Source organism: Vulpes lagopus, chromosome 3 (genome assembly GCF_018345385.1).
Source record: "Vulpes lagopus strain Blue_001 chromosome 3, ASM1834538v1, whole genome shotgun sequence".
NCBI lineage: Eukaryota > Metazoa > Chordata > Mammalia > Carnivora > Canidae > Vulpes > Vulpes lagopus.
In genome coordinates this window covers 80528974-80549974 of record NC_054826.1, presented here as the reverse complement: position 1 = coordinate 80549974, position 21001 = coordinate 80528974, and the positions used below count along the sequence as shown (strand labels likewise).

Below are 21001 nucleotides of genomic sequence, written 5' to 3'. Positions count from 1 at the left end.
GCCAGAGAAAAGGCAGGTGGGAGAGGTCCAATCGGCTTCCACCCCCCACCCAGGCTCGGGCAAGGAACCCTGGGACCATTTGCAGGAGCCACAGGTGGACCCAGAACACTGAGAGCCTCTGGGCTGCCTTAACCTGGCTCCTTGAGGCTCGTTGCCTCTCCTGGCTGGGGAGATGGCCCTTAGCAGACCAGGAGGGAGATCACACTGTGAGGAGGCAGCTCCCGGTGGCCATGGTTCTTTATTTCTGGGTTCCTTGGCCAGTGCTGGCCTTAAAGATTTTCCATCCCTCACCCTTACCCTGGACACACAGACCCAGTGTGAGCGCAGAATCCCTGTGGGAGGAGAAAGCGAGCACTGAGCTATGAAGGGAGGGTGGGGGGCTCACTGCCTTCCTTCCCTGTTTGAGGAGAGAGACCAAGAAGCCCACGAGTCCCTGAAGGAGCCCAGGTATCAGTGACTTCTTCCCAGAGTAACCCCAGAGGGCCCATCTCCCTGTGTCTATCCTGGTAGCACTGTTCCCAGGGCCAGCCTCAGGGTGAAGGGGTGCTGGGGGTGGCCTTGACAGTGAGCACCCCTCCCAGGCCTGCCCCTTTTGGAGGGCAGGCTCCGCCTTGTTAAAGCCCACATGAGGCTGGGTGGTGAGAGGGTGCACTGCCAGGGCAATGGCACCTGCTCCCTCTGTAGAGACCCTGTCACAGCCGTGAGGGCGCCAGCGGTGCAGGGACTCAGGCCCTGCTGATAGCGTGTGAAGGAGAAAGGAGCAGGACTGGGAGGGGAATGACAGCCAAGAGGCCTGGAAGACCCTGGTGCTGGGGCTTGCCATGTAACCTGTGAAGCCCTGTGCCCTGGGGCTGCTCTAGTCTCCATGGCATGCTCTACAAGCAAACACTCCATTTCTACCTGGACATTGGACACCCAAGTAGCTGAAATACCTCCCCCACATTCCTGACGCCTGGACTTGGGAATGGCAGTAGGGACGCTGTCCCCACAGGGCCCTCATTCCCAAACACCCCATGACGGCGCACCTGTTGGTGTGGGAGTTGCAGTGCATGAACCAGCTGCGGTTGTTGTCCACATACATGGCCCAGGCCTTGTCGTCCTTGCCCAGCATCATGTCCTTGACCACGCTGGCCCTGGCCACCCCAAAGGCGGGGTCCGGGTGGTTGTCATACCGATCCACATGCAGCTCCCAGTAGTGTACACCCTTGGAGAATGCCGCTGTGCCCAGCACCACCCGGTCGTCATAACTGCTGCAGGTGGCCGTCTGGTTGTCATTGGATAAAATGATGTCCCGGTGACCAGAGTTGGGGTCAAAGGTGAACCAGGCCACTGGAAAGGAAGGAAGCCAAGTCAGGGATAGAATTCGCTAGCCGTCTCTAACCTGGGCTTAGAGGAAGACTCACTTGCATCTATCAGAAGGTTGGCATCCAGCATCGAATGTTCTTTCCTGGCTGGTTCACACACAGGCACACACATGTTCCCATGTACATGCATGCACACACACTCTGTCCGATGTGTGTTCATCCAAGTTCTCAATCCCATGAAGCCAACCTTGCCAAGGAATGGAGACATTCGGGCCTCGGAGCCCCAAATCTAAATGCATTTTATGGAGTCTTGGTTTCTGACACCCTTCCAATAGCTCCATGCACTGGTGTGAGTTAGAGGAAGTAGACATCTGTGCCCCACTCTGGGTGGAGGATTTGACCCACAGAGACGTCAAGTGAGGTAACCAAAATCACCACACTCCATCCTCCTATTCTGCAGCCCACTGAGTGGCCCCTCCTTCTGTTCCCTAGTGTCCTCAGGTTGTGGAAAGTGGGGTGCTTACTCTAAAATGGTGACCACAGTACACGGGGCAACACCTGCTGCCCTGCAGAGCAGGGGGCCCCTGAGGGCAGAGAGCTGGTGGTTTCTAAAGTGACTCTGCGGGTTGCACCATTTTCAGACAAGCATCCCCAGTTGTGCCCTTGACAAGAGCATCTGCTCCCACCCTCTCTCCCCTCCGTCCTTGGGAGACTAACCAGGCGTGTCACATTTTCCTCAGGGTGCCCAAGGGATGTGCTGGGATACATACATGATGACAAACAGGATTGGCATCATCCCGGGACCCTGCAGCCCAGGCAGGGGCATGCCTGGGTTAGCAGGGCAGACTCTTTATAGAACATGCTCTTTATTGACATCATCCCTCCCTGCTAAAGGCTCAGACGACCAAAATCCCATGAATGCTGGTCTGCTTTTGTTACCAGAAACCTGAAAGGATGCAGCCAGGTGTGTCAACAGTCAGATGGGGGCTCTCACACTAGATAGTCAAGGGATAGTTTCCCATTGCAAGGAAGGTCACACCCAGGGACCAGTGGTCTTTTTCCAGGACCGTCCTACCCATTCTCAGCCCCTGGGTCTCCCAGAGCCTCTCAGACCCCCGTTTCCCTTCCCAGTCCAGCAAATGGGGTGAAAAAATGGTTTTTTGGTGGTTTGTGGGGAGGGAGGTGCAGGCAAGGGGCAGGGCAGGGAGGAGACATATATGCTTCACTGCTGTCACATTCCCCGCCCCCCTCCACTCCTCTGTCCTAGGCAGCTGGGTCCCCCTCCCACCTGCCCCATTCTCCTTTAGAAGCTCATCCACAGTGCCTGAATCTGATCCTCCCCCATTCCCCACTCCCACCCCCCAGCCCACCCTGTGCTTACTTACCATCAGATGTCTGCAGGACCACGGTTTTACTGTAAGGCCCGACGCCAGAGGAGTTGAAAGCCTTGACCCTGGCGTTGTAGGTGCTGTTGAAATGGAGACCGTCGATGGTGCACAGGGTCTCTTTGCCAACATACACTTCCTAAAAGACAGCCAAGAGCATTCAGGAGGCGCCCCAGTTAGTTGGAAAATTCTTCTTAGCAATGTGTTGACATTTAAAGTGCTAGCGCCCCAATAGAGTTCTTGGATCAGGGGAATTTGGATACATGGCAACAGGGCCACAGACCATGTCCAAGTGGGGCACAGAGTCTGACTACTGGCTGGTCAGCCCCTCTGCCTGTGAGGACTTGAGGTGTGACGGGGTCCTAGGGAGGCAGGGAGTGAAGGTGGGTCTGCAGCCAGCTAGCATGCTGCCTGAGAATGTCCTGACTCTGCTGAGGCCAGCCAGTCAGACAGGACTCCCCAAGGGGGTAGAGGTCCAGAAACCCCCTTTCCTCCTATGCCACTGTTTCTACTTTGTCTGAAACATCTTTCCTATAGGGTTGTTTAGGGAGTTGGCTCTTCATTTGTTATTCTAAGTTATTAACGATAATTAGCTGTGTGCCAAGCATTGTATAAGGCATTTTAATCCTCACACACCCCTTGGATATTGTTACTATCTTTTGTATTTTTATATATGAGGAGACTCAGAGAAGGTAGGAACCTGCCCAAGATCAGAGTGAACCAATTTGGAAACCAGGGTTCAAATCCAGGTCTGCCTGCATTCAAACCCAGCACACTTCCCACTATAACATGAGGCTCCTCATAAATTCTAGCTCCTGTTAGTGGTCATGTCCTAAAGGGAAGAGGCCATGTGTATTTAAGTTCTGTGGCTGCTTCTTTGAACATTCTAAAAACAGTCTTCTCTTCCCATTTCCAAAACGGGGGCTCTTTTCCTGGTTTCTGGTCCAGGAGTTATTTCCAGTCTTAGCTCCTTTGTGTGGCCAGAATGACTGAGGTTCTAAACCCAGTGAATGATCTGCCATTCCTGGCTGACCCAACCTCAACTCCTCTCTTCCCTAAATTGCCCATATTCACAGGGAACCCAATAATTCTCAAGGGAATGCTGCAGGTTTTCCCCCAACTCTTCTGTTCTTATAGGCTATCTTTCAAACAAAAAAAATGAAATGACATATGCATACATCCCTTTGAGAGAAACAAAAGGGATATGGATTTTCGGCAAGATTTGTTAGATGGTCACATGGGGAAGAAATGTCACAGTTGTCACAGTGGCAGTGGTAGGCCAGTGTGCCTTAGTCTCCTCAGGGATGGAAAGGAGGAGCTCTAAGAAGACCTAGAGTTTGTGCTCCTCGGCATTCATTCCAACAATGCAACTTGACAGTGACCTGAGCTTCGCTGTGTGAAATCTCAAAGTAGATTTACATTAGAGGGTCAGCTTAGGGTCTCAACCAGAGGGGGGAGAGAAGACCATTTCTGACTCACTAAGAGTTTTATTGTCCCCGTGATATTTCATCACTGGAAACATGAGTGTAGAAGTTCATCCCAACCCAACAACCACTTACCAAGTGTCTTCACACACACAGAGCACCTTGCCAGGTAAAACAATCAGTGACGCGGGCAGGGCAGGGAGTGATAGAGCGTTGAGGGAGTGGAGACCTGCTTGAGCAGGGATATCTGGGAGGGGGTGAAGAATAGCTAGGACTGCACTGGTGGGGTGAACTGGGAGATAGATCCATCCAGGTGATACATTCTCTGAGCTCTTCCTTGGCCTCAGACCTCTGTCTGCACAGGAAAGCTGTCCTAAATTTTCCCTGGGGCTGCCACCTTTGCCTGCCAGAGCTGCCCAGACCTAGCCCTCTGTAAGGAAGCCCCATCTCCCAAGGGTCCAGACCCACCGGCTCTCTGTTTTTGGGCCAATGCCCTTTGGGGGCAGCATCAGAACTGAGAACAGCCCCATGGGCTAGTCCAGAGGCCTTGATGTTAGGACCCCTCAAAACAAGCAGCAGGGCCTCACCCGGAACTGCCCCCCATCGCCGTCATCCAGCTCCAGGATGTAGCCGTCCACAGGGCTGTGGGTGAAGGGCGGCATTCTCCAGGCCAGTGTGACACTGTTGTTGTGGGTGCAGCACTTCTCCAGCTGCAGCAGGGGGACGGGTGGTACTGTAACAGGAACTACTGGTTCAGTGCATGAAACCCTTACAAGGCATGGGACACCTGTGGGGACTCTCCTCCCCCATGGCAGGGCCCCTGGTCCCCAGAAGGAATGGGGCCCCCCTGTGGTCACTCCCAGCTTCTCGCTGGCGCACCTTAGCCCCAGGAGTAAGGGGTGGGAGAGGCATGGCAGATGCGTCCAGGGCCCTAAGTAAGGGTTGTCTTCTTCCCCACCTGCTCACTGAGAATCCCTAGATTTGAGTCTCAGACTCATGAGAAGCCCATGAGGGATTTCAACAGAGCTGGGTTCCGCGTGCCTCCTGGTCACGCTCAGGCCTGTATGGACCCTCTCTGTGGGGCCAGAGTGCTGCTTACACCACGGCTTGGGAGGGTCCTGTTGGGGTGGGGGCATGCAGAATTCAAAGACACATTTAAACCTTTGGCTGGAGGCACTTTAAAGGCCCAGGGAACCAGATCTGAGAGGGAGATGCAATCTTAGAGCATCCAGCAGTCAACCCTTGGAATTAGGGATTTGAATCAAATGTACCGTAAGTTCTATCGTGAGGAGATCGGGAGAAACTTTTTATATTCTAGCTTTGTTCAAGCTCAAGAGATTTTGGAAACAAATCCAGTCCACACTAAAAGTTGTTAAAGGGAAATGTGTAACATCAGATAGGTAAACACTAGAGATTCCAATTTGGCTCCAATTATTAGGGCTGCCTCCCAAGTTTCATCTGGTGGTTTAGCTGGGTGCAGCCCTGTCTTGTTTACAGTCTTGGTTTCAGGGTTGGCTGAGCATAACCGAGTCCCCAGGCCTCAGTTTACAAGCATGTAGGGGTCCCCTCTCCATCCTAGGCTCTGCTGTTGGCTCTCCCACTTCCTCTGTGAATCCACTACCCAGTCCCACCCAGAGCAGCCTCCTCCTTTTGCACCCCCACTTTCCAGAGCTACCCCTTCTTCTGCTGTACTTTCCCACACGCTGCCAGGCTCCTCCTGCCCCTCAGCACCACGTCTCATTCACACCTAGGTGCAGGCAGCATTTCCAAACCTCACCTGAGGTGCAAACCGAGTGTGGGAGTGTGTATGCAATTGTGTAAGACACTGGTTTTGTCTTCAGTGTAAAAATGGCCACATGATTTTCAGGAAAGGATTTCCTGCACTCAGATTCTGTAGATTTGGCACTCTGTCCTTTGGTATTTTGGTTTTAAAAAATCAAAGAGCTTTATTGCCTCTCCTGAATGTACCCTTGATGCCTCTGGAGAGGTAGCCTTTAGAATAGGACTTTGGTTCTGGCCATCACTTGCTAATGTTGTAACCTGGTGCAAGTCATACAACTTTATCTGACCCTTAGCCTGTCTCTTATGGCTCTCCCCTGCCTTCTAGCATCCTCCACTTTGTTCATTCTGCTCTCACCTCTGACATTCTTGCTCTTCTTGGAACCCAGAAAATGGATTCCTGCTTCAGGGGCCTTTGCATTTGCCACCCCTGTGCCACCTAGAATATTCTTCCCCTATATTGCATCTCTCTCCTCCTCCTCACCTCAAAATATCCCCCTTTCCCAAAAAGCCTCCATTGGACATTATATGATATATCTGTGTACTGTCTATTTCCTTTTCTAAAATATCAGCTCAGTCTTGTGAGGGAGTTTGTTGACTTGTTCAAAGCTGTGTCCTACACCCTCTCAGAGTGAGTTCCTCTTTAGAAAGAAGCACAGACTGAACTGGGCCAACTACGGCTCACCCCTACATTTCATCTGGATGAAGTCCAGCTGATGGATGGCCTGCAGCAGTGGCTCACTGTCCAAGGTCAGGTCAAACTCCGCAGATACTTTCGGCTCCAGGGCACCTTTGACCCACTGTTCCTGAGACACCTGGACACGCTTGATCAGAGCATCTGAGATCTTAAAGGGGAGCACAGAGGTTAGAGTTTCAATATGCAAAGGAAAAATCATAGAGCAAGTGGTAGGGAAGGAGTAGGGGCTTGGTCTCTGTGGCTTGGGGGATGGGAAGGGGCTGTATTAGCCATGTGCTCTCAAGCCATGGCAGAAAATTTATGATCGCTGCCAGCATGACTGCACAAAGAAAAATGCACTGTATCATTTAAATCATATTTTAAAGGACCAATCACTTAAATGTAAAGAAGAGGGGCACCTGGGTGGCTCAGTTGGTTAAGCGTCTGCCTTTTCAGTTCAGGTCATGATCTCAGGGTCCTGGGATGGAGCCCCAAGTCCCGAGTCCGGCTGAGCAGGGAGCCTGCTTCTCCCTCTGCCCTGTGTTCTCCTTCACTATTTTTTCCCTCTCTATCAAATAAATAAATAAAATCTTAAAAAAATAAATGTAAAGAAGAGCTTGCTGTTTTAAGGATATCAGGCCAAACCATTTTGTGAAGCAAATTATTCTTTTTAAATATGCAAAAGCATTCTTCATTATATTGCTTTTGCTAGGTCTAGTACTTTGCAAAGTGGAAAGTAGGAAACCACATGCTAGTGGTTTGTCCTAGGGTCTGAAGAAAGCACTTTCTATATCCTCAGAGTTTTCAAGCTCACTCCCCATGGTGTATTCCCTCCAAGTTGGTCTGCTCCAAACTCTCCATCATGCACTCAGCTCTGCTCTCCTCTGCTGGAAAGTCCTGCTCATTCAGACACTGGCACATGTCCCTGTGGAGCCATGATCCCGTGGACTCTTCTTAAGGACTAGTCAAGGGGACTCATCATTTTCCCCACAGACGGAGGACTGAGCCACCATCTGAATCACTGTCATGTTCTTGAGAGATGCTCGTGGCTCTGATTCAGCCTGGCTGTTGGAGGGATGCCCCAGCAAGGTTGCCCGGGCTCTGCAGGCATGGCCATATGTCCAGGCCTACAGGGGTCTGCACATTGAGGTAATGGGCCGGGTGGATTCTGCTACTTACTTCCTCTGCTGCAGTCTTTCTAGCTTGTTTGGCAAAGACTGTCTTCTCCCATTTGTGGGAAAAATGTTGAGTTGGGGTCTCTTGAAGTCAAAGCATAAACGCATGACATTTTGGTCCTAGAAGTCATGACATTTGACCTCCTCTCTTAACAAGGACACAGAACGAGGGTCACAGCAAGTGAGAATCAGACCCAAGATGAGAACCTAGGTCTTCTGGAATCTCTGAGCAAAAGAATATCTACTCAGTTCACTGAAAGGGACTGTCCTAAAACTTCAGCTAGTTTGGGGAGTGCCAGTGGAGTTGGAGATGGGAAGCCAAACCTGTCTATGTCCTCTGAGTGCAAGCCTACCTGTAGGAACCCGGAGGGGTCGTTCTCCTTGATCACCTCCAGGCAGTACTCCATCAGCCCTGTTGATTGGCGCAGCTTCAATGTACAATGATTGATCTGGTCCCAAACCATCTGTGATGAAAAGAACCCCTAGTAACCATCTATCAGAGGAAGAGCAGCCAGACTGTGGTGGGACTTGAAAAATTAGCATGGACAAAGCCCTGGAAGAGGCAACCATCTTGACCCTCTCCCCTGGCTGCTCTGCTCCTGAGCTGATGTGCCCTCTTTCCTGGGGAATAAATGGACCCACTTCCCAACAAGCTGGCCCAATGCTCAAGAGAACAAACTGTTCCTGAACTCTGGGTAGTAGAGAAAGTGCACAGTCTCCATGTGACCAGTGACCAGCTTCTTATCATATGTCTCATCTGTTGGTGGTCATGGATGACTCAATGGGTGCAGCTGCTTCACTTGAAAGCCACAGACCATCCCCAACACTCATTCCTTCTTTCCTTGAAAGTACTATTTCCTGGGGCACCTGGTTAAGCATCTGTCTTTGGCTCAGGGTGTGATCTCGGGGTCCTGGGATTGAGTCTTGCATCAGGCTCCCCATGGGGAGCCTTCTTCTTCCTCTGCCTGTGTCTCTGCCTCTCTCTCTGTGTCTCTCGTGAATAAATAAATAAAATCTTTTTTTAAAAAAGTACTATTTCCTAATTCATTGGGAAGTGTCTATAAAATAGGTCGAACCTCCAAGACAATAACACAATCTTCTGTTGAGGCAGAGTATTCACAGCACCTGCCCGGATCAGGAGCCCAGTGTCATGTGAGGAAAACCCTCTTCTCCTGGTGGACACTGGTCATATTATTATTGCTGATTACTGAGTGTGTGAGATATTAGAGAGGGCCTGAAGGAGGGGACAGAGTTGGCAACCTGAGCAGAACAAGGCCTCCCCTCTGTCACTGGTCACTTCTGCTCTGCAAGGTGAGAGGCAGAGTCCCTTAGAAACCAAGACCTCAGAGAAGATGGCCTGAGAACAGCAGGAGTCAGGGTATCTGATTGCAGCTTTGCAAGGAGAACGTGGCTTTGGGGAAAGTCACATGAGTGTAAGCAGGTGCAGGGGCAGCTTGCTCATCCCTTCTTCACTCCACTCATTCATTCATTCATCATTCATTCATTCTCTCACTCATCTAATGTTGACCTGGTACCTACTGTGTGCTCCACTGCACATGTGGTACGGAGGGTGTGATGGGGACTAGGGTGTCATCACCCAGGTACCTACCTTCAGCTTGTGTTCCCTCTCTTTAGTGACCTTGGTGAGCAGCTTGGCTTTCTGCCGAGTTAAAGCATCGACCAGTGCATCACACTGAGCAACTAGGCAGGCTTCATAGTCCAGTCCATTTTCCTGGGGGAAGCAGAGAACTTTAGGGAGAAGACAGGCTGAAACCTGGGCAGAGCTAAACACAAAGAAATATTTCAGAGAAGCTCTTCCTAGAATCATGTGTAACATTATTACATTGGAAACAATGTGAACATGAATCGGGGAGGAGTACCATGAATCTTGACACATCTGTACAATGGAATATCCCATAGTCACTCAAACCTTGTTTATTAAGAGTTTTTAATGTCATGGAAAATGCTCATGAAAGACTGATAAGGAAAAAAGGAGGGAGGAGGTTACAAGTCATGTACAGAATAATCTGTATACGTGCATGTATACGTGCATGCACACGTATGTCTAAATCATGGGAGAACATGTCAAAATGGTGAAGCAGTCACCTAAGGTGGGGAGATATTAGTGAACTTTTTCTTAGCTCTGTCTATTGTTCTCTACTTTCCAAAATTTCTACAATATATAGTTTTGCTTTTTATAATTGAAAGACAGTAAAACAACCCAAAATACAGTGCTCTTGCTGTAGGATCTTTCTTGGTCTTAACAAAGAATCCTTCTGAAGTCAGCATGGATTCCAACCTTGTGTTGCGGTCTGTGCTCTCACCCCCAGCACCCCAGAATATGTCTGGAGATTGGGCCTTTTGAGAGGTGATTAAGTTAAAATTCAGTCATGAGTGTGGGCCTAATCCAAGATTAAGAACGCAATGCCTGTGGTCCCTCCTCTCCATGCAGACACCTGGAATATTTCATGGATTCATCATCTCTATGAACCAGTCCTCCATGCATGCACATTCACATAGAGCATATGCATGTGCACTCTCCCCTACAGTCAGCTCCTGAGGCCAGAGACTGTGCCTTATTGATCTGTGTTGGGCTCAGCATGTGACACAGCATGGGTGCTCAGTAAACACATTGATTCAGTAAATGATGCATTGATATATCGATGCACTTAATCAATGCGTCTGAGGCTATGCAGTAGGACCATTAAACCTTCTATGTTCATCATCAATGAAATGCTAGCCACAGGTCTTTCCCTTTCGTTTTGCCACTTCTCATCTGTTTCCTACACAATTTCCCTCCTAGTGCTGGAGCTCTGCTCACCTGGATCTGCTGCAGGATGTTCTTCAGCTGGACCAGAAACTCCTTTGCTTCTTTTGCCTTATCGGAAACCCCATTTAAGGCCTGGGACAGTTGGGCCTAAAAAGATATCACGTATTGCAAAGGAAAATTAGTGCAGTTTGTACTGCACCAGAAAGGCTGGCATGTGTGAGAGGCTAGGGTGGATCCCACATACCCACCATCCTCATGCAGGCAGAGACCACTATTAACCCACAAGCCTTAACCAATTGCTTATTCGTCCAGCAATGGTGGATAAATGTTGACTGACCTACACTCTCCTGCCTGGACCCCAAAGCTGGATAGAGGTAAGGAGTGTTCAGTGTTCAGCTAATTGGTTGAGGCTGACAGGTCTGCTCCTGATAGTTGCAGAACCCAGGACCAGAAGGCAAATAGAGCCCTCTCCTTCCGTGGCAGTTCTATCCCTCAAATGTTTAGGTATGGACATTTCAGGCCCCAGGTCACCCCACCCCACCCCACCCCTTTTTGGTTCATTTGGCGTGGTAGACAGGGAAGAGGCCTGCAGGGCCTAGAAATAGGCTGGAGTCATCTGGACTGGGAACTCTAAGGCATCCTCTAGAGGTGGGATACAGGCTCTATGGCAGTCCCCCTTAACCCTCACACCTTGGGGGTATGGACAGAGGAGGGCCAAACAGGACATCAGTCCCACCAAAGGTGGAATTGCCAGCCCAGAGGGAATCTATGGCCTTTAGCATCAGGCTTCTTTTTAACAAAATGCATACACACACAATTGAATTTATCTTCAAACCTAGCTACCACAGAGACTGATGACCTTGACTGTTAAACATATTAAATGAGTCACATTTTTCTAATTAAAAAGCTGAAGATGGAAGCAGAAAAGTCAGGGTTATATCCTGCCCCTCCCTTGCTTTCCTGCCGTCTTTGCTCAAATATCACCTGGTTAGTGAGGCCTTTCCTGATCACCCCATAAAATAGCCCTCCTCCCTTGCCCTGCTTTGTTCATCGCTATCTGACATAGCCATACGGTTTCCAGTTGCTTGAATATAAGCTCCCTAGCACAGGGAGCGCTGCTTTGTTCACATCTAGAAAGAGCGCCTGGCACGTGGTAGCTTTACAGGAATATTTGTGGAATGAATGAATCAATGAATGGGATTCTTTAGACCATCCCAGGATTCTCAAAGTGTTATTCCCAGACCAGTAGCATCAGGGTCACCTGTCACCTGGGACTTTGCTTGAAATGCAACTCCTCTGGCCCCACCCCCGGGCCTGCTGATCAGACTGGGCATGAAGGGCCAGGAGCCTGTCCTTTATGAAGCTCTCTGAGGGGATCTAATGTAGTTTGAGATCCACTGAACTGTACAAATGCAGCCTGGCTGAGCATTTCTGAGAAAATGTGGTCAGTGAAGCCATGGCATGCAAGAACCTCAAGGAGACATGTGGAAAGAGAAGCAGGGAGCCTCAGACCTAGGAAGCACCAACACTGAAGGTGAAGGAAGCTGGGGTTTGGGCTCTGCTCAGAGAAGATTCTCCACTGCCTTCCCCATCCCTACCCCTGCCCAGGCGGTTTAGTCTCCTCCCACCATGGCTGGCCCAGGGTGTGCCTCTTCCATCCTCCCTCCCTCCCTCCCTTCCTTCCCTCCCTCCTTCCTTCCTTCCTTCCTTCCTTCCTTCCTTCCTTCCTTCCTTCCTCTCCCTCTCTCCCCCGCCTCTTTTAATTTAAATTTTAGTTAGTTAGCATATGGTGCAATATTGGTTTCTGGAGTAGAATTCAGTGACTCATCACTTACATACAACACCCAGTGCTCATCTTAGTACTCATCCCCAGGATGTGCCACTTTCTACTGCAAGTATCTATGCACGAAGACTAGCCAATGGAATTTATGGAAATGACAGAAGGCTTCTATGTCTGCTCCGTCCACTTTGGCAGCCACCAGCCACATGTTGTACTGAACATTGAAGGGCAACTAATGTAACTGAGGAGCTGCATTTTAAATTTTATTTAGTTTAAGCTTCAACCTCCACATGGAGGTGGCTACTGTTCTGGACAGCGCAGATCTCTGTATCCATCCTTGGAGGGGTGTGGGTCCTAGGACAAATGAACCCATCCCCAGATAGCTGCACCTGCAAAGGAGACTGAGAAGTCAGCATTGTTCATGGGCCCCAAGGGGATCTTTAACAACAGGGATTTTATTTTATTTTTTTGATGATTTATTTATTTGAGAGAAAGAGAGAGAGAGCACATGTGAGTATGAGCAGGGGGAGGGGCAGAGGGAGAGGGACGCTCCAGCAAACTCCCCACTGAGCGTGGAGCTTGATGAGGAGATCAATCCCAGGACCCTGAGATCATGACTTGAGCTGAAATCAAGAGTTGAACTCTTAACTGACTGAGCCACCCAGGCGCCCCCAAAACAAGGATTTTAAATTGAAGTTATCAGTGTCTAAAAAGTGTAGCACTTCCTTCCCTATTCTGCTCTCCCAAAGCATGAGGCCTACAGAGGCTGCACCAGTTCCTTCCCCAAGAAGGGGCCCATTTCCCATTAACCTATAGTATCCTTGATGCTGGGCGCTTTGTCTTTTGTTTTTGCATTTCTAGCCAGTGGTGCTGACATAAAGTAGGGACTCAGAAAATGCTCACTGGCTGATTAAAAGGAGCAGAGTGATAGCTTGCCTGGAGGTACATGCTAACATAGGACAGATCCCAGGAGCTCCATCACTGCTGCTTGCACCCTTTGCCAGTGAGAAGCCCTGAGAGGCTGCCTCAGTGAGGGTCCTCCACCCTCCAGCTGGTATTGGTGCCCGCATGGCTCTGGCCCCACTCTATCCAGCCAGTGCCAGCCTCCCAGCAGCCCAAAACACTGCAGGGCCTGTCCACCTGCTTCCTACTTGGCGAGTAGACCAAGGAGTATGGCAAGGGGCCCAAGAACAGAGTGGTTTTGAAGGACACCAGTGACCTTAGGCAAATACTCAGCTCAAAGGGGCTCCAAGGGGATCTTTAACAACAGGGATTTTAGACAGCTCAGTAGACACTGCTAGCAGGCCCACCAGCCTTGCTGCCTGACCTTTCCTGCTCCTTCTTCTCAATGACCACCTAGAGAGGATACCAGAGCACAAACCATCTGAGGGTCCAGCAGTGTGCTCATTTGCGTGAGGTCTCCAATGCCCTGGTCTGTTGTTCCTCCATGGGAGAATGCCTGATGGCCATGTAAGTGCTGGGGAGGGAGGGCATTGGGGCTGGTCCTGCAAGCACATACTTGTACTTTTCTTGACCTCGATTGCTCCTTGTGTGAAATGAGCACAAGTTACCTCAACTGCCCAGAGGTACTGCATTGTGAAAACTGGACCTGGGTGTTCAAGTGGAAAGGGAGAAACGTTTTTGGGGTGAAGGTAGAAATAATTTCTCAAGAGACAAATAAAATCTTAAAAAAAAAAAAGTATTTCCAAGCTGGGTCAAACTAACTGCTTCCTAGCCCAGCATCACAGCTTCACCAGCAGCTCCAAGGAGCAGCTTCTAGGTACACAGGACAGTTCTCTGCCTTCATCTTCCATTCTGGATGGCACAGTGCATTATAATGCATTAGGCATGAGGACTCTGGGCTACTATAGTTCAAACCCTGGCTCTGTCACCAGTTAGCTGGGTTTCTTCATTTCTGTGTTCTACAGTGTCCCACCTATAAAATGGGAAAGACCTCAAAAGATGTCATATGTTTATGCTTAGTCACATAACACAAGCATTCTCAAAATCCTCTTTAATTGTTCAATCCAGGCCTGTCATATATGAATTGTTGTGGACTGAGTGTTTGTGTTCCCCCAGAATCCATATGTTGAGGCCCTAACCCCATGTCATAGTACTTGGACGTGCTTTGGGAGGCAATTAGGTCATGAGGGTGGAGCTCCCATGATGGCATTGGTGTCCTTAGAGGGAAAGACAGAAGAAATATCTTACTTTCTCTCTCTTCTTGTGCATGTACCAAAGAAGAGAGGTTTCAATAGGAACTGACTCAACCAGCCCCTGAATCTTGGACTTAGAGCCTCCAGAACAGTAAGAAATGAATCTTTTGTTGAAGTCACTCAGTCTATGGTATTTTGTTATAGCAGCCTGAACAGACTAAAGCATGAATTTATTTAAATTATCTAGCTAGTCCCTAAAGTGGGGCTCCCTGCTCAGCAGGGAGTCTGCTTCTCCCTCTCCTGCTGCCCCTCCCTCCTGCTTGTGCGCTTTCTTGCTCTCCCTCAAATAACTATATTTTTAAAAATTGCCTAACTGGAATTAAAAATTTTTTTTTTACTTACTTATTCATGAGAGACACAGAGAGAGGCAGAGACATAGGCAGAAGGAGAAGCAGGCTCCCTGTGGGGAGCCCGATGTGGGACTCGATCCCAGGACTCAGGGATCATGACCTGAGCCGAAGGAAGACACTCACCCACTGAGCCACTGGGCTCCTGCCTAACTGGGATCTATCATAGTTTTGGTTCAAATGGCCTCAGAGATAATTCTCCTATTTGTCATGGTCACTCCTAAGCTGCTTCCTTTCAAACCTGGTCTTTATTCGCTAACATCAGGATACCAGCAGGAATGCAGGAGGTTAGACACCAAGGATGTAGATACGGCTCAGTTCAACCTCTCATTTCACACACAGAGAAACTGAGCTTCTAGTAAAAGGTGACTGTAAAGGAGTGCATGAGTGTGTGAGTGTATGGTAAATGGTAGAAGACACACCCTGTGCGGGTAGTATGCCATATGCACCACAGACACTCACTAAACGCTTGTTTTGTGAAGTTGCACTAAAGTTTACTAGAAGCCATCTTGTTTGAAAGTAAAAGCCCTAAAACTCTGTGCTCAAGGAGTTTTAGGAAACTATTGTCCTTAGGCTTGAAGGGGGTGGGGACATAAGACCCATGTTATTATTATTTTTAAATTTTTACTTATTTATTAAGAAAGAGGGAGAGCACGTGTATGCGTGTGCATGTGTGTGCAAGTCAGGGAGGGGCAGAGGGAGAGAGAATCTCAAGCAGACTCCACACTGAGCACTGAGCCCAATGTGGGGCTTGATCTCATGAACCTGAGATCATGACCTGAGCAGAAATCCAGGGTCGGACCCTTAACTAAGACACCCAGGCTCCCCGAGACCCCATCCTATTATAATATCTATTTGTGTGCATCTAACATCATCTACTAAAGTTTGAGGAACATTTTTTTCCATGAGTTGGGGAATCTTTCCTTTTAGTGCTATAGACCCCACTGCTAAATGAGAAAAGGCAAGGCCCTCAGTGGAGCCATTAGTCACCATCTACTAGGGTGTGAGGTGGGGCTTTGAGTTCAGTGCTGTCCATATGCACTGATGGGGGCTATGCCCAATTACACGCTGAAGATCATCACTTAAAAGTCATGCCAGAAAATTGAACCCTGCCTATCCAAGTAACCTCCTGACCATTGTCTCTCAAACACAGCTCTGACCATGTCATTTCCTTCTCACCAGCACTCTCCACCTCCCCATTGAATCAAGGTCCAGCCCCTAGCTCAAAGTCTAAGGCTCTGGATGTTGCTGCCCTCTCTATTGTCACCTCCCAGCGCCGCCCATGTAGTTTTTACTTTTAGGTCAAATGGGACTCAGCCACCCCTGGGCTTCTGTCCTCCCCACCTTGACTCCTACAGTGCCTTCTGCTTCATAAGCAATCTTGCTCCAGTTTTGCTTGCTGTTACCTGTTAACATACCATTGATCTGTAAAGACCCTTCCCAAATGCCACCTCCTCCCGAAGCTTTTGCTACCTTCCCCAAATGAAGTGTCCCCTTTGATCTCAACAGATCTGGCTTCTAGGATGTAGCTTATTGCCTTTGAGACATGTGGCCCAGAAGAAGTGTATAGCTTTCCTGTCTGCCAATACCAGGCCCCTGATGCCTGGCAAGCTTGTCCTGTGCATGTTGTGTGAATAGAACCATGCCTTACACCTAGAATGTGCTGCATAAATATCCGTGTCAGTGATTTTGTTCTAGATTTTGTCTAATTTGTTCCCTTGAGCTATGCAAGACTCAATTCTCCCACATGCTGGGCATAATTAAAAAGGCCATGTGGCCACTCTGAACCTACTGTTTCTAGGGCGCAAAGCCCCATATGGTACTGGGCACTGACAGTCTGACCCTGCTCTGCTGATCAAGATGCTTTTCATGACTTCTGGGCATTAACTCTTTCTAGTTAACTGCCACCACTGATCCACCCAAATGTAGTCATATAAGGCAGGATTTCAAATGTCCTTCCATACCTGGCTTCTGCTTGAAGGCCAAGCATTTTTCCACCTACTCTTGCTCACTCCCTTTTCTAAGTGACCTGCCAATAGCTGAAAAAGCCCTTTCCCATAGCGGCACCCCTTCTCCAGCTGGCAGAGAGCAGCTGTTTTCCAGTCTTCTCCAAACTGCTAGCCACAGGCTTTAAGAGCTCAGGAACCAAATAAACAAAATTATCCTAGTGGTCAGCCTAAATTGAGGCTTGAAAACACAGAGGTGGGCCTTACTATTGAAATAGATATAGTGACAGAGCCGGAGACTGGAAAACCTAGCACTCCACTCCCTGGGGACAACTCATAGGAAAGGCAGGTGTATGGAGGTTCTGGGTGAGGGGCAGCGATTGACCCACACAGGTGCTAAGATGGGAATGGGGACACCCCCTCTCCCCAGTGAGGTAGTGGCAGCCAGACCTCCCAGATTCCTTGATCCCATATGATCTCTCCTTCCCAGTAGGCTCCCAGGACTCAATACCCACACCCAAGGGGCCAGGTCATAGAAACTTTGTTCCACAGAGTGTGAAGGACTGATGCTACGGGGACAAGATCCTTAGGCAGAAGTCCACTTAGGGAAAGATCAGACCACTATTTGCTGTGAGGGAAGAAATGCTGGGTGGCAGGTCTCTTCTGCATTTACTGTAGGTCACGTGCTAAGGGGACCCCCCTCTTCCCCAGTAGCAGAAAGTATCTTTGGTGGAAGAACTAAGCAACCAGGGGTTACTTAGGAAGCTTCTTTCCAGTGGATGTGGCACAGATTTGGAGGGCCCCCTGAGGCAAAACGGCATAGAGGATCAGCTCTGTCCTCACTGACTCCTATGTTTCTGGCCACTGAGCCAGTAAGGAGGAGACATGGTATTTGAATGGGGCTCTAGATGCTGATCCAGTGCTCTGTTCTATGAGCCTGCCACCTCAGAACCTCTAGATGGAGGCTGCTGGCATGGCCCTGTTCACGCTGAAAACCTGTATCTATGAAGACAGCAACCCTCCCTACTGACCCTCTACCCCAGGGCTGATGTGAAATAGAATACTCTGAGGGGATCTACCTTTCCTTTATTTCTAGACTTATTCAGTTCCCCCGGTTGTGAGTTCTTAGGGTGTATTAGTTTCTTATTGCTGCTATGATAAGTTACCATAAACGTAGTGGCCTGAATCAATACTGGGTATATTCTCTTACAGTTCTGGAGTCTTACAGGACTAAAATCAAGGTGTCAACAGGGCTGGGTCCTTCTAGAGAATCTAAGGGAGAATCTGTTTCCCTGACTCTTCACTGTCTAGAGGCACATGCTCTCCTGGGCTCCTGGCCCTTCCCCCATCGGTCAGCCCCTTGCTGTGGTCATCAGGTCTCCTACTACTAACTCTGGCCTCCTCCTTCCTCTTACATGGACCCTCATGCTGACATTGGATACAGATGAGTCATCCAGGACCATCTCCTTATCTCAAACTCCTTACACCTGCAAAGTCCTTTTTACCATATAAGGTCACATAGTCACAGGTCTGGGATTGGGATGTGGGTGTCCTTGGGGAACATTATGCAGCTTGCAACACCTGGCAACTGAATTTATCCTTTCCAGTGTGATCACTGGAATGTTCAATGTCTGCTACTTCAGACATACTCTTGGGGTGAGGTCACGTTGGGTGTATTCAATATTCTATTCCCAGCTCTGAGCCAGGTGCCTGGCACATCATAGTGACCAGAAATGGTGCCTGACTGAAGGCCTGTTTCCACTTGGGTCCCCAGTTCCCTCCTGAGGTCACAGGGCAGATATCAAGACAAGACCCATCCATGGAAAACCTGTCCTCTGAGGCCAGAAGCAGGGGTTCTACTGAAAGGGGTATAGTTTTTGTGCCTCAGGGCACATTCTGGTTGCCTGAACCCAGCTGCAAGTTGTCTTCTCTTACAATGCCACAGCTCTCTGACACGGGGGACATCCCACTAACAACAAAAGGATAAAGAACAACATTCACTAAGCACCAAGCCTTTACATGCCTAATTTAGCTGATTCCTCACAACCTCTTAGGGACATGCTATTATTATCCCCATTTCATAACGGAGAGGACTGAGGCTCAGAGACTTGAAGTAGTTTGCTCCAGATCACCCAGCTGGAAAGTGGTGGAGCCAGGGCTCAAAACCAGGTTTTTCTGAACCCAAAGCCCACGTGCTTAGCTCATGCTGCTTTCAGATACTCAACCAACATGGGGGAAAGAGAAAACCTGATCTTACACCAACACTCCTTGGAGGCAGGGCTGGTGGGCTGGGATTGTCCCTTATCTCTGGCTGCAGCTTTAGGGTTTTTTGTTTTTTGTTTTTTTAAAGATTTTATTTATTTATTCATGAGAGACACACAGATAGAGGCAGAGACATAGGCAGAGGGATAAGCAGGCTCCCTGCAGGGGACTCGATCCCAGATCCCAGGATCACAACCTGACCTGAAGGCAGCCATTCAACCGCTGAACCACCCAGGAGTCCTTGCAACTTTAGTCTTGAACAGATCCCTGCCCCCGTCATTCTGCTTGTTCAGGCTGCCTATCTGCCAATATCTCAGTTATTTGTCAGACCTGAGCACCATTCTCCACTCCATGAAAATTTCAAATATGCAAGGGCCATAGCAACTTTCCAGATGTCAAAGTGACGTTCCCTTCAGCCTGGGTGATGTGCCTGCACAGCCATGCAGCCTTGTGGCCCACCCTCAGGAGAAGGAGATGCTGAGCAGTATTTATTTCCCAGTCCAGTTCTACCCTGGGGGTGGGCTTATTGGGGAAAGCAAGAGAGCAGAGAGTGCGCCAGGTAGGTATATGAGAGTGGGTATGTTGTCCCCACACCTCATTTAACATGGGTCCTAATGCAATTGAAGGGTGGGAGGGATTATGTGGACACAGTCATGGAACATAGCTCTCAAAAAGATGTTTCTATTTATGATCCTGACACCATTTTCCATGTGTGGGTTTTCCCCGCACACCAAGCAACACCAGCTGAGTGTCCTCCAATTCAACTCAATACCTAGAGATAGCATCAGATCCCATAGGTCAAGAGTTCAGTCCTACAAGACTGTCCACCACCCATTTTAGATGCCCATCTCAAGCTCACGTATTACATGTGCTTCTGACAGACTGGCTGTGGATCAGAAGTTCCCAGGACCCCCTCCTTGGGTTTGATTAGTTTGCTAGAGCAGCTCACAGAACTCAGAGAACACTTTACTTACTAGATTACTAGTTTATTACAACGAGATATAACTCAGGATTGGTTAGATGGAAGAGATGCCTAGGGTAAGGCTTGGGGAAAGTGCATAGAATGTCTATGTCCTCTCTGAGCTGGCCACTCTCCCCAAATCCCCATGTGTTCACCAGCCAGGAAGCTCTCTGAACCCCATCCTTTTGGGGTTTGGTGGAGGCTTCATTATAGAGGCATGATGGATTAAGTCATTGGACACTGGAGATTGATTCAACCTCCAGCCTCTCTCCCTTCCCTGGAGGTTGGGTTGGAGGTGGGGAGGTGAAGTGTAGGGGTAGGGGTGGGGAGGTGTGGGTGGGTGGGACAGAAGGGCCTAACTCTCCAGGCACAAGGCCATCTGTAGGTTACCCAGGGGCTTCCCAAATTCACCTCATTAATATAAAAGAAAACTTTATTGCTTTTATCCCATAGGATATTCTAGGGTTTTAGGAGCTCTGTGCCAGGAACTGAGATGAAGACCCTCATCTATTTTATTTATAGATGGCAATATCATACTATCACATCAGGAGGGTATATGAGGCAAGAATAGGGAGGTAGAGGTGGGGCATGCAGGCAGCTCAACTCTAGAAGGGCAAACAGACAAGAGGACATGCTTTTATCTGCGAAGGGCATGCCCAATGACTCACTGCTCTCACTAGATGTCCCTCATCCTAACCAGGGGCCCATTTGCAGCAGGTCTCCATGGGGAAGTACCACCAGTACTTTTGTACATATCCCGGCTCAGAGTGAGATTGGTTTCCCTACTCCTCTGCCGTTGGGGCACTTGGCTTCCTCTTGACCTGCCTTTCCCACACCCCTTCCTACAGCCTGACACCCCCTTGGGAGACAGTAGAAAAGGGACACGTATTGAAAAAGGAGCTGGGTATTCAGCAAGCATTTGGTAACCTCCTTGACACAGGGGAGGAAGTTGTGAAATGGGGTTACATGGACCACA

At 49.2% G+C, this 21001-nt stretch overlaps 1 protein-coding gene across 2 annotated transcripts in view; it reads right to left on the bottom strand.

The window, feature by feature from the left end:
• Positions 1-21001, bottom strand: part of TRIM67 (tripartite motif containing 67) — a 46975-nt gene that overhangs the window by 3194 nt on the left and 22780 nt on the right. For both annotated transcript variants that reach the window (XM_041749699.1, XM_041749700.1), the window contains 7 exons: positions 10565-10660; positions 9353-9475; positions 8097-8207; positions 6578-6737; positions 4701-4846; positions 2690-2828; positions 1026-1329 (listed from right to left, as the gene is read on the bottom strand). In XM_041749699.1, coding sequence (XP_041605633.1) covers positions 1026-1329; positions 2690-2828; positions 4701-4846; positions 6578-6737; positions 8097-8207; positions 9353-9475; positions 10565-10660 — 1079 coding nt within the window. The remainder of the gene's footprint in view (positions 1-1025; positions 1330-2689; positions 2829-4700; positions 4847-6577; positions 6738-8096; positions 8208-9352; positions 9476-10564; positions 10661-21001) is intronic.